The 18,589-nt window shown below is 42.2% G+C and overlaps 1 protein-coding gene across 7 annotated transcripts in view; it reads left to right on the forward strand.

Moving 5' to 3' along the window:
• Positions 1-11,777: 11,777 nt before the first annotated feature.
• Ptpn18 (protein tyrosine phosphatase non-receptor type 18) overlaps positions 11,778-18,589 on the forward strand; it is a 30,822-nt gene continuing 24,010 nt past the window's right edge. For 3 of the 7 annotated variants that reach the window (XM_087198669.1, XM_087198659.1, XM_087198672.1), the window contains exons 1-5: positions 13,532-13,594; positions 13,694-13,802; positions 13,973-14,049; positions 14,134-14,229; positions 14,328-14,366. In XM_087198669.1, coding sequence (XP_087054795.1) covers positions 13,547-13,594; positions 13,694-13,802; positions 13,973-14,049; positions 14,134-14,229; positions 14,328-14,366 — 369 coding nt within the window. In that variant the 5' untranslated portion in view covers positions 13,532-13,546. Of the gene's footprint in view, positions 11,963-12,030; positions 12,347-13,531; positions 13,595-13,693; positions 13,803-13,972; positions 14,050-14,133; positions 14,230-14,327; positions 14,367-18,589 lie in introns of those variants that run through there. The other 4 variants (XM_087198675.1, XM_004835986.3, XM_004835989.3 and 1 more) reach the window with 3 other exon arrangements.

Here is an 18,589-nt window from a genome sequence, read left to right on the forward strand (position 1 = left end):
CCTGGCTTTCCTCCCATTCAATATGTTGTTGACAGGTTTGTCATAAGTGTCTTTTATTAGATTGAGATACTGACATTCTCCACCTATTCTTCATATCATTATATGTATTCTATACCTATTCATATTTATTATATCATGAATGGATGTTGGATTTTGTCAAAGGCTTTTTCTGTGCCAATTGAGATGATCATGTGATTTTTTCCTTCTGTTTATCTCATGTGTTGCATTTATTGATTTACATATGTTGAACCATCCTGCATCCCTGTAATGAAGCCTACTTTGTATGATGTATGATATGTGATCTTTTTGATGATTTGTTCTATTCTGCTTGCCAGTATCCTATTGAGGATTTTTGTGTCTATGTTCATGAAAGGGATTAACCTGTACTTTTCTTTTTTGGCTCGGTCTTTGTCAGGTTTTAGAATCAGGATAATGGTCGCTTCCAGGAATAAGTTTGGAGATCAGTACTCCTTCCCTTTCACTTTGATTAAAGAGTTTGAGATGTACTGGCATTAGATCTTCCTTTAAGTTCTTGTAGAATTCAGCAGTGAATCATGACATGGGTTTTTCTTACTGTAGTTCCCCAGAAATAAGACCTCAAGTCTTATATTAAGTTTTGCTCCACAAGATGCAGTAGGGCTTATTTTCAGGGGGTGTCTTACTTTTTCATGTATAACAATCTACATTTATTCATGTTCAAAAAATTATATTTACTTAAATACAGTCATGTCATCTTCTTCTGGAACATTGTCATAACTCTCTAAATACCTTATTCTGGCCTGAATTTCTTGTGACTTCATTTCCTGTAGAGCCACTGTCCCCATTCTCACATGTCCAGAAATAGAGTTCTCCTTAAATGAGCACTTCTTGTCCATGTAGCCCGCTCATAGTTCATTGGTAACACATCTGTCATTCTCTTCAATATTGTTAATGACCCAAAGGCAATCCAGATATTGACGTACAGAGATAAACAGTTAATAACAACAACTGAGTCACTTGGCATTAGCAGTGAAGTCAGCAACAATAATAGCATCAAAGACAAACTGGCTATTAATACATTCTAAGAACCAATAATGAACCTTTAACTACAGAAAAGAGATCTATAATTATAGTATACAGAGGACCCTCGAAATTTGTAGAGGCTACATTCCTAGAGCACTTGGAAATTGTGGAAAAACAATTTCATGTATGGCCAGAAAAATGCCTATAAATGCCTATTTTTATAGTTTAAACCCTAAATATGTTATGTCTCCCACAGTTTTGTAATTTAATTCAATAAAATACTGTATTAATGAAGGCTTAGGAAGTACAGGGTGTTTTGGCAGCATGTTAGGGATCTTAGAGCTTTAAGAAGAACAAAACCGAGGACACTCAAGATAGTTACATGTGGTACAGCAACTTGTTATGCGAGAATGCTGGTGCATATGCCTGAAATGGGTAATGGCAGCAGCCAGTCGGCAGCAAGGAGAACTGAGTAACGCTCTCAGATTGGCTACTTGTAAACCTCCCACCAAAAAAAGCAACGGTGGAGAATATTTGCAGTTTCCACGAAATTGTGGGAGTTTCCATGAACAATTATTAGTTAGGTTATAAGGAAAAATCTGAGTCCATGAATTCTGAACCACAACTTGGATGGGGTATACTGTAAACACTAAGACAAACCAAACATTGACATACAGTAAATATCTACTAAATGCAACAACAATTCCTCCATTAATAATAAAACAGTATCCAATAGTAAAAATATAGTTAGCTAGCTATCCAAAGAGTCATAAACCCTATTGTTATAATAGTAAAGACGGAAGGGGTGGAGAACCAAAGAATGAAAAAAGCAGAATTTTAAAAATCATTGGAAGATGAGAGAAAAGTGAGAGAATCCTTTTGAGTCAAAGGAAATTAATGGTGTTAGATGAAAGTAACAGAAAAGAACAGTAAAATAAAGGAAAACAAAAGGAAAAAGTTAAAAGGAGAAGAAAAAGCAAAACCCCCAGGCCCCAAAAAACCAATGAAGGAGAAATAAAATCTGAGTTAAAAGAAATTCCTCTATTTTTGAATGAGTGGTTTCTTCCAAGATCTGCAGTCTTGGACTCCGGCAAGTCATGATTTTCTCTGCCTAGCTTCATGACCTATGGGTTTGTGAGGTGGCCCCTCTTTCTTACACCCCAGACTATGTGTCAGCTATGTAAGCCAAGGTATGTCCTTGCTCACATTGATAGATGGGAAGAGCAATCAGGCCATTGGTCTCACTGGATGTAAGGAGTGGGTGAAGGATTCACAGACTGATGGACCTAATGCCAGCACTTTCAGATCCAGCCACCTTTGAAAGTCACACTTGCAGGGTCTGGCTTCTCATAATGGAGAGCAGCATCATGTCCTTCCTGATCTAGCTTGTACCTTCTCTGCAGCTGACTACCATGGCTGCCTGTCACCCAGTCACTGGGAGGATAACACTGAAACACTAAAGTAGAGTTGTTCTGTAGTTGTTCTGTGTCTCAGTCTTACACAACCCCCTCCCAAAATGGAGTCTTCTTTTTTTTTTTGGTACCGGGGATCAAACTCGGGTCCTTGTGCTTGTGTAGCAGGCAGCGAAACCACTGAGCTAAATTCCTGGCCCTCTTTTGTTCTTTTTAATAACTGTCCTATGTGAGGTGTTGTCTCATTGTGGTTTTGATTTGCATTTCCCTGATTAGTGATGTTGAGCATTTTTTTCATATAAGTATTGGTAATTTACATATTGTCTTTGGAGAAATGTCTATTCAGGACCTTTACCCATTTCTTAAATTGGATATTTGTTTCTTGGCTGTTGAGTTGTTTGAATTCCTTATGTCTTGGATAGTGTTTTGATCTGAATGTTTGCATCCCCCTTCCCCTTATTGTTACTTTGTATAAACATTTCATTTACCTAGTGATCCCAGTGAGCTACTTTCTGCGTTCTCTGCATCATTTTCTTCACAGTGGGAGGTGAGGGACACTTGGATGTTTTTTCCTAGTCCTAATTATAAAGTTAAAATTAACACATCCTCATGTTAGAAAAATACAGAAATGTGCACAATGAAAAATTAACCAGCTTTCTCCTCCCTCCACTTCTAGCAATTCACCCTTACTCTCTAGAGGTCGTCACTATTGACTAAAATAAAAGTTGTGATAAAAAATGACATGAGTAATGGTTTTTCTTTCTTTCAGAATATCTCATTGTACTGTACTCACCCTGTGTGTTTAATTATGACAGAGGTTGTGCATCATTTCAAGTACTTATTGGCCACCTTTGTGTATTTCTGCATGTTTTCTGTGACCATCAGCTCACTTTCGCTGTAGAAACAGTTGCTCACCTCTGCATTGATTGTTCTCAATCAGTTAGTTGTGGGAAATTTCAAACTTGCAAGAGCAAACAGGATGGTACAGAGAAGCCAGTCTCAATGTTGGGAGGTCTTGGCCTTTGGATCCCTGCACAGTCCTTATGTCTATTCTATCACTGTATTTTAAAGCAAATCCCAAGTATCACATCATCTCATCATAAATATTTTTATTTATCACTAAGAAGCACTTAATAACCTTATCACAGTTAAATTTATCAATAGTTATTTCATTAAATTATCAAATACTCAGTTAAAGTTTAGTCTCTGTTGTACTATGTTTATTTGAACAAGGATCCAAATTAGAACCATTCATTGCAGATGGTTGACATCTTTTTTTTTTATTCATTGTTTATTGGTACATTTTAGCCATACAATATGATAACATTCATCATTGGGAATTTGTACCTTTACATGATACATCTTGGTTCTTATTTTTTTTCCCTATTTCTCTGGCCTCCCTTCAACACCTGTACCCTTCCTATTTACAAAGTCTTTGTTTCCATGTTTTCCTTTTCTCCTATTTATTCTTTTTCCTTCTTCCCTTTCTCCTACCCCTCCCACTTCCCCTTCCCCTTTGGACCTTTTCTTCCTATTTCACATTATCTGTTACACATTTTGATCCTTATTTACACTTTCAGTTTCTCACACCAGAGAAACTATTTGCTATTTACATGTGTGTGTCCTATTTATTTCACTTAAGAGTAGCGCCTCAATGTGCATCCATTTTCCTATAAATGTCTCTAGTTTCTCATTCTTTATGGCTGAGTAGTACTCAATTTTATTTTTAAAAAATATCACATCTTCTTTATCCATTCTCCAGTTGATGGGCAATTGGGCTGTTTCCAAGTTTTAGTTATTACAAACTGTGCCAGTATAAACATGGGTGCACATATATCACTGTAGTATGATTCTTGTAAATCTTTGGGGGAGATATTCAGCAGGGGAATAGCTGGGTCAAATGGGACCTCTAATTCTAGTTTTTTGAGGTATCTGCATACTGATTTCCACAGTGGTTGCAACATTCTATACTCCCACTACAGTGGAGAAGGGTTCCCTTTTCCCCACAGCCCCACCAGCGTTTGTTATTGGTTGATATCTTGATAGCAGCCATTCCTTCTGGAGGGAGGTGGAATCTCAGGATTGTTTTCATTTGCATCCCTCAAATAATCAGTGATGCTTAACTCTTTTTCATATGTTTATTTGCTATTTCTACTTCGTTGACTGAGAAATGTCTGTTCATTTCATATGCCCATTTTTGTATTGGGTCTTTAAATTTGGGAGGTCTGATATTTTTAAGTTCTATATATATTCTAGATAGTAGACCTTTGTCTGGAAGAACAGCTGGTGAAAATTTTTTCCCACGTTTTGGGTTGTCTCTTTATTCTGTTGGTGGTTTCTCTTGCTGTGAAGAAGCTTTTTAATAGCTATTTCACGTGTGACTGAGGTTTTGTTCATGAAATCTTTACCCACACCATTGTCTTCAAGAGTTCTACCTAACCTCTCTTCCAGCCAGTTTAGTGTTTCTGTTTTAATGTTTAGATCTTTGATGCATTTCGATTTTAGTTTACTGCATAGTGAGATATTTAGGTCTAATTTTAATCTTTGGCAAGTTGAAACTCAATTTTTCCAGCACCGTTTTTTATATATAAATGATTTATTTCAAATGTAGCAAGTGAAGGTTATAAGGCATATGAAGGCATTTAAATTCTTTTTTTAAATTTTAATTTATTTTTTCATTAAGTTTATTATTACATTTTAGGTATACAATATGATGACATTCATCATTGGGAATTTCTACCTTTACATGATACATCTTGGTTCTTAGTTTTTCCCCAATCCCCTGCCCTCCAAGCCCTCCACCCTCCCTATTTACAAAGACTTTGTTTCCATTTTTACCTTTTCTTACATTTTTTTCCTTTACCTTCTTTCCTTTCCCCTACTCCTCCCACTTCCTCTTCCCCTTTAGAACTTTTCTTCCTATTTCACTTTATCTATTATACATTTTGACTCTTTATTTACACTTTCAGTTTCATGCACCAGAGAAACTATTTGGTATTTACATGTGTGTCCTATTTATTTCACTTAAGAACATGGCCTCAGTGTGCAGCCATTGAGCTGTAAATGTCTCTAGTTTTCATTCTTTATGGCTGAGTAGTACTCCATTTTATAAAAAAAAATCTTCTTTATGCAGTCTCCAGTTGATGGCCAGTTGTCCAGCACCATTTATTAAAGAGTCTATCTTGCCTCCAGTGAGGGTGTTAGGCTCCTTTGTCAAAGATGAGGTGGCTGAGTATGTCTAGAGTTGTTTGTGCATCTTGTAATCTGTTCCACTGATCCTCAGGTCTGTTTCTTTGCCAGTACCATGCTGTTTTTAGCACAGTAGCTTTGTAGTATAGTTTCAAGTTGGGGATTGTGATACCCCTTACCTTGTCTTTGTTGCCTAGAATTGCTTTTGCTATTCTGGGTCTCTTCTCATTCCCAAATGATTTTTTGGATTGTTTTCTCAAAGTCTGTGAAGCATACTGTTGGCATTTCAATTGGGAAGGCTTTGGATCTATATAGCAATTTTGGAAGTGTGGCCATTTTCACTATATTGGTTCTTCCTACCCAGTAGCAAAGGATAACTTTCCATTTTTTGATATCCTCTTCGATCTCTTTTTTCAGTGTACTGTAGTTTTCAGAGTAGAGGTCTTTGGTTTCTTTTGTTAGATTGATTCCCAGGTATTTCATTTTTTTGGATGAAAACTCCTTGTAAAAGGAGTTTTTTCTCCAGTTCCTCAGTGAGTCTGTTGTTGCTGTACAGGAAGGCTGTTGATGTTAGTGTGTTGACCTTGTATCCAGCTACTGTACTGAATTTGCTTATTAAGTCTAGAAGACTTTTGGTGGAGTTTGGGGGTCTTCTATAGAGTAGCATGTGTCATCCACAAATAATGACAATTTACCTTTATTTCCTATCTTTATTCCTTTTATTTCTTTCTTGTCTAATTACTGTGGCTATTGTTTTCAGAACTATACTGAACAGGAGTGGTGATAGTGGACGTCCTTGTCTTGTTCCTGATTTTATCATGAAGGGTTTCAGTTTTTGATCTTTTAGTGTGATATCGGCTGTTGATTTTTCATAGAGGGCCTTTGAGCTCATTGATCATTTTAACTGTCAGTTTCTTAAATTCTTTTCAAGAATTTTATCACTATCTGTGGGATTTGCTTCTGGGGACTTGGGAATTTTTGGAGGCATCTTATTGCCTTATTTTCTGATTATAGTTGTATTTCTGTTGAAGTTTACACATTAATTGGGCAGGATATCTCTTCCACTGTCTTATGGGGGTCTTTTTAGTAAGTGAATTTCTCCTTGTGCTGTGGCTTGGGTTGTGGGTTTGTATGAATGTTTCCACCCATCTGATCTGGATACTAAGTTTCACCCCTAGCACATGGTAGCTCAAAATTGGCAGTATATGTGTATCAAATATGTTAAAGAACAAAACAGAGATTCAGTATGAGCTCAGACAGGCTGGAATAGTGGGCTGTAGCAACCTCTTCACAGCGCAGAAAAGAGGAGCTGCTGCTGAGCGATTTGCCCTCTATTGCTGAGTGGAAGGAGCCAGGGATAGGTCAATGTGGTTTTTAAAATTATTTTCACAGGGTTGTGCATCACCACAAACTAATTTTAGACCATTTTTGTCCCCTGCTAAGAAAAACTTCATACCCATCAGCTGTTATTCTCCAGTCCTCCCAACTGTACCCCTATCCCCTGATAACCACTAATCTACTTTTGGTCTCTACAGACTTGCCTATTCTGATTGTTTCATGTAAGTGGAATCATACAGTTTGCCCTCTTTTCTGGCTGGCTTTTTTTCAGTTATATTTTCAGAGTTCATCTATATTGTAGCTTATGTTAGTACTTAATTACTTTTTATTGCTAAATAAGATTCTCTTATGTGTATACACCCCAACACCTCCATTCATCAGTTGATGAAATTTGGGCTTTTTATGAGCATCTGTTCTAAGTGTCTTCCAAGATTGTGTTTTTAAAATTTTTTCTTTGCAATTTATTTAGTTGGGAAACTGGTTTGTCCTCAGTTTTCAGTCTGAGGTGTCATTTCAAAACATTTTCATGTGCAGTTATGTTTCCTCTTAATGTTTAGATCTAAAGGCTCAATCCAGACAGAGGTTTGATATTTCTTGTCAAGAATGTTTGACAGGCATACTGTCTTCTTTCACTAAAAGGCTTATAACATTAGGGCATTGATTTTGCTATGTTAGCAGACACTATCATTGTTTAGCTCTATTAATTTACTAGGGGTATCAAACTTGAGGTCTATTTCTCAAGAAATTAATCTGAAATCTTTTTTTTTGTATTACAGTTTCAAATTTATTACTCTTTGGCTATGGGGAAATGACATAAACATGCCATTGTGTGCCTTACTGGATTATTCCTGTAAGTTCTTATGGTTTTTCCCAGGGTTATCCAGAACTTTCTAGATGATAATACCATATGCCAGTTAGTGTTTCTGAAAGAACCTTCCTTTTTCCTTGCAACACTGCATTGCAGAACACCGTGGTCAGTAGCAGCAGTGAAGGTACCTCCGAATCAGGTTTACACACACCCAAATATGGAGTTACATGATTTCTCTCACAATTAGGGGGCCAGATTCAGCAGACAGATTTAGGTCTTCCTTTGGTTGTTCATGACACCAGTGGCTCTGCATTCACTGACTACAGAGGGCCCTAAACTGCAGGACTTCAGCCAGCCTGAGCTGCAAATAATGACTGGTTGGTCTGTTCTAAATAAAGCACCACCACACAAAGGGAAAGTGTGCACAGGTATATCAACTGCAGACCAAAAACACAGGCTTCCAACCAGCTGCCAGGGACATCCAGGGTCTATCTTGAGTGCATGTTCTCCACAGAAAATGTCTGGAGCCTACTGTATCCATGGAGATACCCAGGCTCTTCCTGGAAAGGTGGCTAGCCTGGGGAAAAGTTGGTCCACACATTTAAGGATGTCTTTTTTTAAGGTGGGAAAGAGGGCGTACTCCTCTATATTTATTCCAAGAGTTTCCCCCTTTCCTAAAGCAGAATTGCAGGGCAGGTCTTAAGGGTAGTAACCCATCCTCCTCAAAGAGGACAGGGGATTGGCAGGAGGGCCAGAGGGGCAGAATGACTTTCACCTTGGGCTGTGTTCCCATAGTTCTGAGCTGCTGATCCCTTTCACAGGGAGGGAATCCTTGCAGAACACTAAAACCTGAAACCCCTAAAATAAGGAGAAGCTTAGCAAAAACTCACAGAGGAACTGAGTTCCCAGGTACTTGCTGGACCCAAGTACCTGCTTACAATTGGAGAGGAGGACCATTCGCCTATCTGCCAAATGCCAGACTTGTGAGTGGGCCAATGGGACAGCTCACTCAGCCTGTAGGTTTTTAACAGAGGGATTTGTGGAAAAACAACTTTCATGTTTCTTGTGCCTTTTTCCCTCATAACAAGGAAGCCAGAGAAATACAGTAGAAATGTCAATAGTCAGAAAAAAAATCTCACATGCTTCCTGAGTTGAGGGGGTGGGATATCTTCCTGGGTTCCTTCACTGTAGTTTCTCCTTTCCTCTTTGAAACATCACATCAGCATAGGCTGAACCCATCCCGGCACTGCACAGGCATCCCCAGGCACTGACCAACACCCAGTCCTCAGCTCTGCTGAATGGCCCATGAAGAAAGCACACAGAAGTGCAGCTGCTCTCACAGCAGGGAACTGCTGCCAGCTGAAGGACCACTAGCAGCAACAAGTCACATTTCAAGAGCATAACTGGAACTCCCTGGGAGGGCCAGGACTGCTGGGGGTGGTCTCTGGGATAAGCTTGAGACACTCAGCCTGGGGTCTTAGCATTCACACCCAGCAGGCCAAAAGCATTGGGCTATTTGGGGAGACATGGAAGGAGAGCCAGACATCAGGAGGGTGGGTGAGTTAAATGAGAGATGTCAGGGAGTAAGGGTGGGATGGTCAGAAAGACAGACACCCAATCCAGCTGGTAGCATGACTTAACAGATAAAGCTCCAGGCACTTAATTTTCATAGGCCACAAAGCAGTATCTAGCCAATCTTGCAGCTCCTGAGTCATTCAACCAACCCTAGACATTCTTTCAGATGGACAGAAGAATCCCAGAGCAATAAACTTCCAGCTGGACAGCCAAATGAAGATCTTTGCACAGATGGAAGGTACACCTTCCCCCCACCACAGACAGATATCAAGATAGATCTGTGGCCAGGGGGAAATATAGACCCCCTCCCCCAGGTGACTGGAAGCTGGACCCCAAATTCCAAGCAGATGAGAGAACCCCTCCCCAAGTTGACAATGAGAGGTTGTTACCTCTGTGGAAAGACATCTAATCCACCACCTAGTCAGCCTTTAGCTGGACAGACTTATCCTCCACCAGTAAGACAAACCTTATCCTATGAGAAAGATACCTTAACCATGATCTTGCCTTCTGGGAAGACAGTTCCTGACCAGCCACTCCAGTCAGGCAGACTCTCAACTCAGCCCCTGCCTGGACAGAAGATCCCCAGCTAGCAAGGCAGAGAGATTCCAGTTGAGGGATCAGCCATCCTATCCCTGCTTACTACCATAGATGGCCCAGTGACTCCTCAGTGCTGCCATTGCGCCTACTGACCATTAACCTCCAGTGATAACCACTAACATCATAGTCCAGAGACCTTTCCTGATCCCTCATTGACCTGCATTTCTTCTGGCATCCCTGGCCCAGATGACTGCCATTAGCAACTCAAGGATTCAGAGAACCTCCAGGACTCCCTCAATCTGTTTTCTACAAGTTCATGGATACTTCTGTAATGCCACCTCCCTGAGTTTCCAACAAGCCATGCTGATCCACAAAACACCAGTGATAATTCCATTGGCATTCACTGTGCAACAAGCACTTCCTTAACTTCTGACTAAACACTAAATCCTAATCACCCCCAAATTACTTTTCCTGTCTTTTCATTGACTTCCTGGTGATTGTCATTAATATCCACTGACTTCAACTTAATGATCACACCTGACCCCATTGGAACACTTAAATAGTCCACAGTGACCCCCCACTGACCCCACTATAAGTGAAACACCCCTACCTGTTTGATCTTGCTCATCCATTTAGATACCTGCAACTGAAACTAGAGTCTGCAGGCCAAAAAATAAGTTGAATTTTAAAAATTGTGACAGGAAAATTATATGAAATTCAAGGCTCGGTGATCAAATAAAACCATAAATAGTTTTATTTGAATATAGCAACTGTTTTTTACATAATGTCTGTCTACTTCAGTGCTGCCTCATCAGAACGAAGTAGCTGAGACAGAGACCAGAGACAGCAAGGCCAAAACCACTTCCTACCCAGCCTTTTCTTTTTTTCTTTCTTTTTTAAACAAAGGTGGCCTTCCCTAACACTCTTATGACCTCTAATGAATTAAACTGACATGTTACCAATGACCCTGTTGATCCTCCAGTGACTTAAAGAACAACTCCAGTCCACAATTACCCTCTGACACTACAATCTCAAACTGGTGTCCACTGACTGCACCTTTAATGACACCCCTCAGAATTCCCTGAGGCCAGTGAGGCACTAACCCATCCACTCAGGCCTGTCCTTGACAGATTCTCGCAGCCATCCACTGCAGCCTCCCCTCCAGGTCCCCCAGAACTGGGACAGCCGCTGCTGGATGTGGGGGCAGATAAAGCCCTTTAAAAGTGTGGAGAACATCTCGAACCCTGGAACCCATTTTCAGTGACTCAGTTCTCAGTTTCCCAGAAACTAAGGGCTGAGATCGTAAGACTGGATCCCGGCGTACCAAGTTTCTCCAGCAGATCCCGAATAAAGATTGACTCTTAGGAAATGCACAGATCCAGACGCTTCTGGTTCCCCTCCATCTTTATAAACAAAGGGTGGTTTCCTCTCAGTCACCCCCCTCCTCGGACTTTCCTCCGATCCAGCTGCAGCGACAGCGTGAGACCCCCGCCCACGGGTCCCGGAGCTGGAGGAACCTTCTGACTGCCGCGCACCACCTGGGTTCATACCCCATGTAGCCTGCCTGGCGTAGGGCCAGGGGAAACCCCTCCAGAGCGGGCACCTGGAGGTCAGCTGGGGCGAACACCGGCAGGATTAGGGGCAGGTCCAAGAGGGCGCAAGAGTTTGTGGGACAGTGAGGATTCAACGAACCGGCCTCAGAGACCTAAAACAAAGCCAAGCAAACAGGGCGCCAGCTCAAGACTCACTTCACAGCAAAGACCCGGGATTTAGACCTGAGGCCCCAGCCAGAGCCCCAGCCCCAGCCCCGCCCCCCCCCCCTCCCCCCTCCCCCCGCAGCCCTCAGCCTGTGGGCAGGGCCAGGCGAACTCCAATGAAATTGGCCCAAGGGCGTGCCTGCCAACCCTCGGCGCTCCCGCGGGAGGCCAGGCCTCGAAGAGCGCCTCAGCCTCCACTATAAGCTCTCTGGAGCGGAGCCCACTTCCTGGACTGCTCCCGGCGCAGCGCCATGAGCTGCAGCCTGGACGCAGTGCGGAGCTTCCTGGAGCGGCTGGAGGCGCGCGGCGGCCGGGAGGGGGCAGCCCTCGCCCGCGAGTTCAGCGTGAGTGGCAGCGCGCTTCGTCAAGCTGGCACCCTGACCCGGCCGGACCATGTCCCAGTCCCAGGCGCACCTTAGGCTCTGCCTCTTTCGCTGGTTGTCCTGGGTGTCCCCCGCTCCAGGGCCCTTTTCCCTCCCCACCCCGGGACTTCTGTCGCTCCTGCACGCAGTCTCGTCTTCTCGGCCTGTGGAGCCCCAGAGGGCCGAGTCCTCTCCGGCTGGAAGGGGTTCAGGAGTCCCCGGGACTATCCTCCTGCCCGCGGGCTGGCGCGGGCGTAGCTGGGAAGGGCGGAGTACCTCTGGCCCCAGGCGACCTGGGAATACCTGCGATCCCATTAAGGGACTGGGCGCAGGGAAGAGAGGAACCGGGAACCTGTGATGCCTAGGGTAAGACGTCGATTTTGGATCAGCGCTGGACTACTCCGGGCTGTGACTCAGAGCGGTTTACTCTTTCGTCTGGCCTGTTTCTCCTTTAAGTTAATGACCCAAGTGACTTGAGAGTACGTACATGGTGGGGGTAAAAAGGTCTTGACACTCACTTCGTAGATGTCATTGTCACCACTTACAGAGATTCTTAAGCAATGGGTAGTAGTTTAAGCCAAGCCCAATGAATGCTAATGTAGCTCCGAAGGCACAGCATCCTATAGGTAATGAAATAATTAAAATTTAATAACGTATTACCAAACATAGAAGAGCACTATGAAAATATGTAAACACAATATATGTGTCTAATTTAGAAATATGGGATATAAACATAAAAATAAATGTGATTTTAAATGACAGTTTACACAAAAAAACTTCATAAAACAATACGATAGCATAATTGTTAATTAAAAAGCCATGGTTATTCAGTAAGTCATTAGTAAACAAAGTAGCACAGATAAATATAAAATTAAATGTACACATGTGAAATAGTATAAAAATTAAAATGCATAATAAATGTAAAATATATAACATAAATATGAAGATGTACAGAACAGTCAGTAGCCGTGTGGGATCTGAAGATTCAGCTGCTGAACAGCGCTGAGGGCCCTATGAGGATGGTTGGGTGGAGTACACCCCCTGCTCCCCAGCCTGCCACCTTCATGCGTGGGCCTCGGTTTCTTTGTGAGGAGGGAGGCATTGCCTGGACACGTAGGTGTCCAGGGGGGCTCAAATGACCCCATGAACATTAGTGCAGGACTCGGAATGGCGACTTTCATACAATGGCGGCTTGGCAGGTGTTATTCATTATCACTGTGATTATGACTACCTGATGAAGTACCCGTGGTGTCTTGTTACATCAGTAACGTGTTACACATCATAACTCGCTATACTATATATTGTAATATGACCATTTGTATATTAACACATTGCACACACTACCACTGAGCCACAGCCACAGTCCCTATTTAATTACATTATTATTGTTTACAATGTAGCATGAACTGCGAGTGGGGGAGGTAGGTACTGAGAGGTCTCTGTTCGATTCTCATTCGGTGCTTCCTGGGTGGGACCTTTGGCAAATCTCCCAATCACATGTTCCATCAGCTTTCTCACCTGCGCGAGAAGGTCAGGAATAGTATTCACTTCTGTAGGGTCCTGGCGATGCTGACGTGGCTGTGGCGCAGAGACTGCACTGACCTCCACCAGGATGTGCGTTTCTATGAGCGCCTAGGTGTCCAGGGCTGACCGGGTTCTTTTCCTCATCTCTCCTCCTTTTCTACTCACACACCCTACCGTATCTCTCTCCAGGACATCAGGGCCCGCTCAGCGGCCTGGAAGACAGATGAAAAGTGCTCCACAGAGGCAGGCAATCTACCTAGAAACGTGAGGAAGAACCGCTACAAAGATGTGGTGCCATGTAAGTTTTGGGCTTCGGACAGAGTAGGTGCCCCTCCGCACACTCCCAGCCGCACTGCAGGTGTCTGCACACACCCCGCTGGCCACCAGCGCTGTGTGTGTGTTTTCCTCTGCCAGCTTTCATGCCCTTTTCACCCCAAACTCCAAGTCTCTCACCTTACTCTCTGGCAGATGACCACACACGATCAATCCTCTCCCTGCTCCAGGAGGAGGGACATGGCGACTACATCAATGGCAGTTTCATTCGGGTCAGTATGGTGGTCAAGGAAAGGGGAGGAGTGGGTGTGGTAAGGGGGGTAGTAGGGTCTTCATAGTAAATGGGCCTTTCTCAGGGTGCAGATGGAAGCCAGGCCTACATCGCCACACAAGGACCCCTGCCTCACACCTTGCTGGACTTCTGGCGCCTGGTCTGGGAGTTTGGGGTCAAGGTCAGATTTGGGGGAGAGAGAGGGGCAGGATTCTGAGTCTGCCCATGGCCCTGTTTCCTCTAACCCAAGTTACCATCTCCTCAACCCCTCTTATCTAGGTGATCCTGATGGCATGCCGAGAGACAGAGAATGACCGGGTAGGTGTCCTGCCCCCGCCCCAATGCTGTGGCCTATGCAGGGAGGAAGGAGAGGGAATCTTGCTAGCTCCTCCCTGACCTAGGACCCAAGAGCTCAGTTCCTAGAGTGGTCTCACTGTGACTCTGTGGGAAGCCACTATTGCTCTCTAATTTTGCCTCCTTTCATTCATGGAGCTTATTCCCCCTCTCCCTGCTGGGGCTCCCAAGCAAAGTGCACCACAGAGCATAAGGCCTCACCTACAAGTTCCCCACGCCTCTACCCCTTTTCCACCTCTCTACCATCTCTAATCATGCTGGCCTCTTCTAGTCTTCAGATGTGCCAGGGAGCATCCTGCTTCAGGGCCTGTGTGTTGAGCATTCCCTCTACTTGGAACCTTACTCCCCATGGCTCCTTCTATTGGCTTCTCCTGTCTTTACTTCCTCTGTGAGAACTTCCTCATATCACTCAGACTCTCACCACACCCATTGTTCTCCTACTTTCCCAGTTTTCTTCATAATTCTTACCAATTTGTAACATACTAGATAATTCTAAATACTAAATACATTCCATATACACTATTATTTTTTGCCTTTAACTGTCTTTAAAGAACAGCGTTAATGAGATATAATCCACATATTTAAAGCATATAATTCAGTTAGTTTTGGTATATTCTCAAGTTAGCAACCATCCTTCCAAGAAATTTTGATCATTTTCATCACCCCATTACCAGTCACTCCCCCTTTTCCAGCTCACTCTGTACCTAGGCAACCCCCAATACATGTCTGATCTCTACAGATTTGCCTACTGTGGACAGTTCATATCAATGGAGTCATACAACATGTGTTCTTTTGTGACTGGCTTCTTTCATGTTGCATATTTTTAAGGTTCATTATACTGTAACAAGTATTAATACTTCATTCCCTTTTATTGCTGACTAATATCCCATTCAATGGATGTATCACATTTTACTTACCCATTAAGGAGCTTATAGAATTTGAGTTATTTGCACTTTGGACTGTTATGATAATGCTGTTATGAAAATTCATGCTTATTAGTCTTTGTGTAGACATATATATTCATTTCTTTTGAGTATGTACTGAACAGTAGAATTGTTGGGTCATATAGGAACTCTATAATATTTTGAGGAAATGACAAGTCATTTCCCATAGAAGCTATTTGACATTCAGGAATGTGTGATGATTTCAATTTTTCACATCATCAACATTTGTTGCCTGTCTTATAGCCATACTACAGAATGTAAAGTAATATTTCATTGTGTCTTTTTAAAAAATTATGCTAAAACACCTATAAAATTTGTCTCTTAACCATTTAAGTGTATAATTCAGTGTCAGGAAATACATTCACATTGTTGTGCAGCCATCACCATAATCCATTTCTAGAACTTATTCATCATCCCAAACTCTGTACACAGAGTTTAAACAACACTAACATTAAATAACTCCCAAATCCTGATCACCTCAATTCTGTTTTCTGCCTTTATTTATTTGGCTATTCTAGGTATGTCCTATAAGTAGAATTATGTAATACTTATCCTTTTGTCTCTGGTTTCTTTCAGTTAATGTTTTCAAGGTTCATCCATGTGCCAGCATGTATCAGAATATTGTTCTTTTTAAAGCTGAAAAATATGCCATTATGACATACATACATAGAATGTATGTGTCACATTTTGATAATCCACTGATCTTGTTGATGAACATTTGAGTTGTTTCTACATTTTAGCTGTTGTGAATAGTGCTGCTTGTGTGTGTTGCTAAATATCTGTTGGCATCTCTATTTAGTTCTTTGGATATGCACCTAGGGTAGGATTGGTAGGTATAACAATTCTATGTTAATGTTTCCTACAGTGGTTGTATCATTTTACATCCCCAGCTGCAGTGCACAAGGGGTTACAGTTCTTCCTCATACTTGCCATCACTTGCTGTTTTACACTTTCCATTAGAAAAGCCACTCATTTTGTTTTTGATTCTTGTGTACTTTTTGTCCAATTGTGTATCTTCTCTGGACAAACATGTATTCATTTTAGATATATATAATGATCACATTCATCATAGGGGTTTATACCTGTACATGATATAGCTTGCTCCTTTTTTTCCCATGCCCTTCCCCTACCTTCAACCGCTCTTCCTCTCATTATTTATAAAAACTTTGTTTCCATTTTTTCTGCCTAATCTACTTTTTCTTGTCCCTTCCTTCCTTTCCCTCCTCCCTCCCTTGTTCCCCTTCTCATATGAACATGTTCTTCCTATTTCCCAATATCTATTATACATTTTGGTCCTTATTTACACTTCTGGTTTCTCACACCAGAGAAACCATGCGATATTTGAAAATGTTCGATTTATGTCACTGAAGAGTATGGTCTCAAGGTGCAGCCATTTAGCTAGAAATGTCTCTAGCTTATCATTCTTAGAGAGGTATGCCATTGTATAAAAAAACTACATCTTCTTTACCCACTCTTCACTTGATGGGTACTTGGACTGTTTCCTGTCCCAGCCCGCGGGTAAGTCAACGGAGACCCTAGAGGGGGAGCGAGGATGAGAGGGGACAGGGGACACGAGAGATGGAGACAAGACAGGTTTCTGATCAAGTCTCGTTTATTGCGGAAGCTGCTACAACATATATACCGTAGGGCGAGAGGGGAGGAGCAAGAGGAGTGTACTGGGGCTACTTCCTTGTTGCCGGGTAGATCTGCAACAAGCCCGGGCATGTCCGTAATAGGCACTCAAGAATTCCAGCGGGGGGGGGGGGCAAGGCCCCCCACAGGCCCTCCCTTTAAAATTATAATTAGAAGAAAGGCGTCAGGAGAGCCAAGCCTGCGGGGGCTGAGCCTGTCTTGGGTCAGAGCAACAAACGTGTCTGCACCGTGCACCTTACCCGTCCTCGGTTAACCAGAGAATTAAAGCTCTGGCACCTGTCTTAGGCGGCGCACGAGGGCCTTTTTCATAGCATGGCACGCTTGCTCAGTTGCCCGTCATTGGCTTGCCAGCCCTCTCACCAGGTACTCATCCTGATCAGCCATGGCTAACCGATTATAATGGACCTGTATGGGCGCTGTTTTTTTTATTGCCTCGATTTGGGCTTTTAGGAAGGCCACGATTTTGTTATAAAGTATGGGCCCTAAAGAAATGAGCAAGAGTAGACCCAATAGAGGCCCCAACAAAGGGAGGAGATAGGGGAGAAAACCATTGAGGCCAGTCCAAAGGGGATTTTGTATGAGTTCTTGTCGTCTTCTGTTCAAATCTTCTTGAAGTTCGCGAATTTTTCCCCTGACGATCCCAGATTTGTTGGCATAAAAACAGCAATGTTCATTTAAGGCTAGACTGTGAATAAGAGAGTTAAGCTACCCTGATTAAGCTTTTGAAGATAACCAATGTGGACATGCTACAATAACATATTCAGAACTTAACCAATATGAACGTTTTGTAACAACATATTCAGTGCTTAAATATCAAGGACAACCAATACAATCAATTTATAACATATTTAGATAATATTCATTGTGATATGTCTCCCATAAGATTATATAATATAAAATTTACTAGGGGGTCCCTTTAATGAATTAAGACCAGAATAATCATTTTCTGGGTGGCCACTTCTATATTCATCAAAGGGAGTTCCCATCTATAATCGTTTTGACAAACAATTAAGAATATATATCTTTTTATTTTATAACTGTTAATTGCAATTTGATTGTTGCGTGTGGGTGACAATGCACGTCACTTTCATAAAATAAATTTCAGTGGTACTTTGATCAATTAACAACCTGGGAAGAAAAGCATGTCTTTAGTTTAATAATATTATCTATAAGTCAATTTAACAATAGGTGAATATCCTTTGAAGAGGAAGGAACATATTGAGCTCAACTGTACGAACACAAACAACAGACAATAGACAAACATATAAGACAGCGTATAAAACTAGGGTGCACCCAAACACAACTAGCCAAATTGAATTATACTATACTCTTGATGATTATTAGATTGTAATTGTAGGCGCCATTGTTAACTGGTTAAGATTGGACAACGTCAGGTCATCGGCATCATCAGCACGCCTATCAACTTGTTTTACTAGGCGTTCTAGGAGCCACCTGGCTGACTTCATTTCCTTGGAGTAAATACACACCGATCCTCGGCCCCAGATAAGTACAGGATCGGGCCTGTGCCATGAGTGGTCCAGGGGGTCTTTCCACATCACCGAGGCAAATTGTCATTGCGTCTCTGGTTGC

Source organism: Heterocephalus glaber, unplaced genomic scaffold, assembly GCF_053883595.1.
Source record: "Heterocephalus glaber isolate CG9 unplaced genomic scaffold, H.glaber_assembly_v1.0 deba00000347, whole genome shotgun sequence".
Lineage (NCBI taxonomy): Eukaryota > Metazoa > Chordata > Mammalia > Rodentia > Bathyergidae > Heterocephalus > Heterocephalus glaber.